Source organism: Vigna radiata, chromosome 5 (genome assembly GCF_000741045.1).
Source record: "Vigna radiata var. radiata cultivar VC1973A chromosome 5, Vradiata_ver6, whole genome shotgun sequence".
Lineage (NCBI taxonomy): Eukaryota > Viridiplantae > Streptophyta > Magnoliopsida > Fabales > Fabaceae > Vigna > Vigna radiata.
Window position 1 is genome coordinate 26,899,070 of NC_028355.1, and position 4,802 is coordinate 26,903,871.

The 4,802-nt window shown below is 35.5% G+C and overlaps 1 protein-coding gene across 1 annotated transcript; it reads left to right on the forward strand.

The window, feature by feature from the left end:
* Positions 1-595: 595 nt before the first annotated feature.
* On the forward strand, positions 596-1,453 carry LOC106761312 (dirigent protein 21-like). Its single transcript, XM_014644852.2, has one exon. It carries the CDS (start codon positions 638-640, stop codon positions 1,208-1,210), a length of 573 nt encoding a protein of 190 aa, XP_014500338.1. The 5' UTR covers positions 596-637; the 3' UTR covers positions 1,211-1,453.
* Positions 1,454-4,802: the final 3,349 nt, after the last annotated feature.

Genomic DNA, 4,802 nt, shown 5'->3' on the forward strand with positions numbered 1-4,802 from the left:
AAGGTTGATAGCATTATCTACAAGCAAATGGTGGAAAGTTTGATTTATTTGACTACCACAAGACCAAATATTATGCATTGTTAGTTATGGTATGCTCTATAAAGAGGGTGGAAAAACAAATTTATTTGACTTTATCGACAATGATTGTGCTGGTGGGTGATCCAGATGATAGAAAGAATACTTCAAAATATAGATTAAACAGCATTTTTCTAATAGTATAGATTCCTAATTTCTAACATTTAATATAATTTGTATTTATTTATTTATTTAAAGGACTTCATTAAGTAAGTGAATAATATCGATGTAGCTATTCAATATACCTGTAAGTTATTTCCTTATTTCTAACATTTATTATTGTTTGTAACAATTCTTCCATTTATTTGTATGTACAGTTTTATATGCTTTCTTGTTATTCTCCATGTCTTTCTATAAAATGAGTGGTAGAAAAAGTAGGAACGTACAAACAATCTACTAATGGTATATATTATTATTATCATTAATAAAAAACGAAAGGTGGTATATTTATATTGTAAGAAATGAACAGAAATCAATAATTCATTCCTTCTATGATAATATATATTAAAAGTGAAGACATTATAAAGCAGAAGCATGTTATGTTACAGAGCTAACGACGACAATGGTTGTTCCCCTTAGATTCTTGTTCCTTCTCTCTCTCACTCTGTTCTCCACACTCCTAACCCATATTCAGGCATCCTTTTCTCAGCAATCTCACATCGAACTTCCATCAGAAACTCACCGTTCTTCGCACAAACAGACCCATCTTCACTTCTTTTATCATGATCTTCGAAACGCCAACAACCCCTCCATCGTACAGATAGTTGACACCCCCAAGAACGTCCCGAACGGCTTCGGCTCCACTTTCGTCATGGACGATCCCATGACGGAAGGCCCGGATCTCAGCTCCAAGCCCGTTGGGAGGGCCCAAGGCCTTTTTGGCCTCGCCTCTCTCAACGACCTGGGCATGTACATGCTCATCAATTTCGCTTTCACGGAAGGGGACTACGCCGGAAGCTCCTTGAGCATGCTCGGCCGGAACCCCATAGCGGAGCAGAACAGAGAGATGCCCATCGTCGGTGGCACCGGCGTGTTCAGGTTCGCCACTGGCTATGCTATAGCCAACAGTGTCGATGACATTTCTACCCCTGAGCATTTTGTGGTGGAGTACAACGTCACCGTGCGCCATGGCTAGTGTCATGTACCAGAGTTTTTCTGGGGTTTTCGCTTCATCTTTCACCTCTGTATGCTTCTATACTGTTTTTTTTTTTTTTATTTTCTATTGCTTGTACTGTAGCTACTCTTTGGTTTAAGTACTGGAGCAACGTCACTTATTCAGAAATAGCAGTTGCTTTTATTCGAACTTCTGAGAATAAGACAACTTGTTCACAAGAATCCAATCCAAGAAGCATGTGACCATTCAATGTGGTTTACTTCGCCCTCATTGTATAGCTAAGATCAAAAGGACGAACACTAAACATCCGAATCTGCAAAAAATTCGCATTGCCTGCAATTGATTGAATACCGATCAACTCTAAGTACTGATTGACTACGTGAATTTGCCAAGGAGCATGCACCAATCTGGCTAAAACTTGATGTGTTTCATACGAATTTTCCTAAAAATGCATTTAATAGAAATTTATACTTCGACTAAATATTAACAATAAGTGATGTAGCAACTTAATATTAGACGAAGGCTTAATAGTATTAATAGTCTCTATTTTTGTTATGTGTGTTTGTTTTGGTCCCCATATTTTTTTTGTTCAATGTGGTCTTAAAGATCGTAATTTGTGTTCAATTTAGTATTTTTTTACTAACGTTGTCTAAATCGATAACGGTCAGATCTCCACATGTGTAATTAGATAGTGAACTGTCATTTATGTTTTGACGTGGACTAGATCAGTCATCATCATAGAGACCACATTCGAAAATAATTAACAGAAATGAGGACAAGATTGAACAACCTTCATTCATTACAAAACATAGAGCCACATCATCATCTTCTTCAACTTTCAGCCCAACCAAAAATCGAAACCCTACTTTCTTTCTAAAAATCTAACCCTAGCACCGCCACACCTAAACCTTCAGGTCGCCACCGCAATCACCACAAACCTGCAAACGAAAATTCTAAAAATCACAGAGTGACCAAAAAATCATAGACAAACTCAAGCAAGACAGTGATCATTATAGCCTCAGAGACTCCAAAAACTTTCATATAAAATGACCAAAATCACATTCACACACCCTTTTTATCAAAACCCTGTCAACGGTTTCAATCACAGCATCAACAACTCTAACTTTACAATTGAAGAGAACCAACAAGGAAAAAAAGGAAACTTGGACATTGTTCACAGACTTGGGTTAGTAAAAACTTTAACTTGTCGGGAGAAATAAAGGAGAACCCATTTATTGCAACAACAAGAAGAAGATTGGAAAGGAGACATGACTCATCAACCACCAAGATTGGGAACAAGATTGGTTAACCACGAACCTCACTTTCGCTTTCACTGAAGTAAAGTAAAAAACCCTAACCCTAATTTCACTCTCCACCCTTGTCAAAAATTGGGTCCCATTAAATATATCACATTTCTTTCAAAATCCACCTCAATGAGGCTGAAGGACTCCATGTGGGCAGTTAAATACCACATCAACACTGTTGTGCACAGTTGGACTGTTTGCCGTTAACGATTTAAACGGCGTTTGCAAAAAGGACCAAATTGAACGAAGTTTACATTCTTTAGGATAACATTGAACAAAAAAAATATATGGGGACCAAAATGACACGTGACGAAAATAAGGACCATTAGTGCTATTAAGCCTTAGATGAAATAATACATGGTTATGATATCGTAATAGCAACTGAATAATAGGTGAAACAATAGACTATAATATATGGTTATGATATTATATTAAAAAATTGAATTTTAAATTTAACTAATCTTATAAAATTAACTTTAAAGACTTATAAAGATGAAGTTTATATTTATTTATGTATTATAAATTGATCATATTTTTAATTGATACGATACTTCTAACAAAAGTCAATCTATCTTTTGATAAAGCTAATGACTTTTAAAACTAGTTTTATAGAATTGAATTATATTTAAAATTTAATTTTTAATAATTTTATATTTTTAGATTCATGGCATAACAGAAAAGAACATATACCTTTTCGGCAATATCCTAGACATTGTGTTTACTATTCCAAATGAAATAAACTTATTATAGTTATAAGTAGATTCAAATCTTATTTAATAGAGAATAGAAAGTACAAAAAGAATTTAGTATGAGTAAAACTCAATCCTCATTATTCAACCCAACAACAAACGATTGTGAGATATTCAATTTATATAAAAGTAAATACAAAAGATGATTCTAGAAAGGTTAAATAATCATCCTAACAAACTAACAAATAAAGCAGCAAATGTAATATGCGGTGAGGGTAAAGGGAATATGCCAACTATAGGGTAAAACAGAAAACGTGTCTTTCTTACACCCTCCCTCAAGATGGGGGGTGAATATTCAGTAAGCCCATCTTGGATAAATTAATACTGAAAGGTCCAGGATAAAGCGGCTTAGTGAACATGTCTGACAATTGATGCTTTGAAGGAACATGAGAAAGAATAATGAGTCCATCAAGAACCTTAGCACGAACGAAATGACAATCCACTTCAATATGTATGGTGCATTCATGGAATGATGGATTCTTAGCCAATTGAACAACAAATTGATTATCACAAAATGTAGGGAATGGAAGTGGTATTTGAAGACATAAGTCATCAACAATATACTTTAGCCATTGTAATTCACAGGCAACAGAGGCTAAAGCTCTATATTAAGCTTCGGTAGAGCTTCTAGACACGTTGGATTGCTTCTTCGATTTCCAGGAGATAAGACAATTACCATAGAATACACAATAACCAGTGGTGGATTTTCTAGAGATACAACAAGTAGCCAAATTTGAATCAGAAAATGCCTGAAGTCTGTGAAGATTTGTGGAAGGATAGAAAAGGCCTAAACCAAGACATCCTTTGAGATATTTCAGGATTCTGAATACAACACTGAGACGAGAGGATCTTGGTTTAGACATGAATTGACTAACTTGTTGGACAGCAAAAGAAATATCAGGATGGGTATTTGTAAGGTACTGCAATTTGCCAATTAATCTCCTATAGGAAGTACGATCTAGAAGAAGATCACCATCATCATCTTTGAGCTTATCATTAGGGTTGGAAGGAAAGTGGGTAGACTTGCATCCAGTGAGACCAAATTCAGCTAGGATTTCTAAGCAATATTTTTGTTGGTTCAAAATAATGCCCTGTTGTGACCTAGCAACTTCAAAACCAAGAAAATATTTGAGGTTGCCCAAGTATTTGATTATGAATTTCTGATTTAAAAACTGCTTAACAGTAGTAATATCATCCATGTTATCACCAGTGAGCACTATATCATCAACATAGACCAACAGAGTAATAAAAGAAGTAGCAGAGTTGCGGATGAATAAAGAATGATCAATAATGCTCTGAGAAAAACCACAGGAAATTAAAGCAGATGTGAGCTTGGAATTCCATTGGCGAGAAGCTTGTCTGAGTCCATAGAGAGACTTGTGCAGTTTGCAAACCAAGTTAGGTTTTGGGAGGATCAAACCCGGAGGAGGTTTCATATAAACTTCTTCATCTAAATCACCATGCAAGAAAGCGTTATCAACGCCAAGCTGGTGTAAGAACCATTTGCAAGAAACGACAATGGAGAGAAGAAATATGACTATGGTTATCTTCACAACAAGG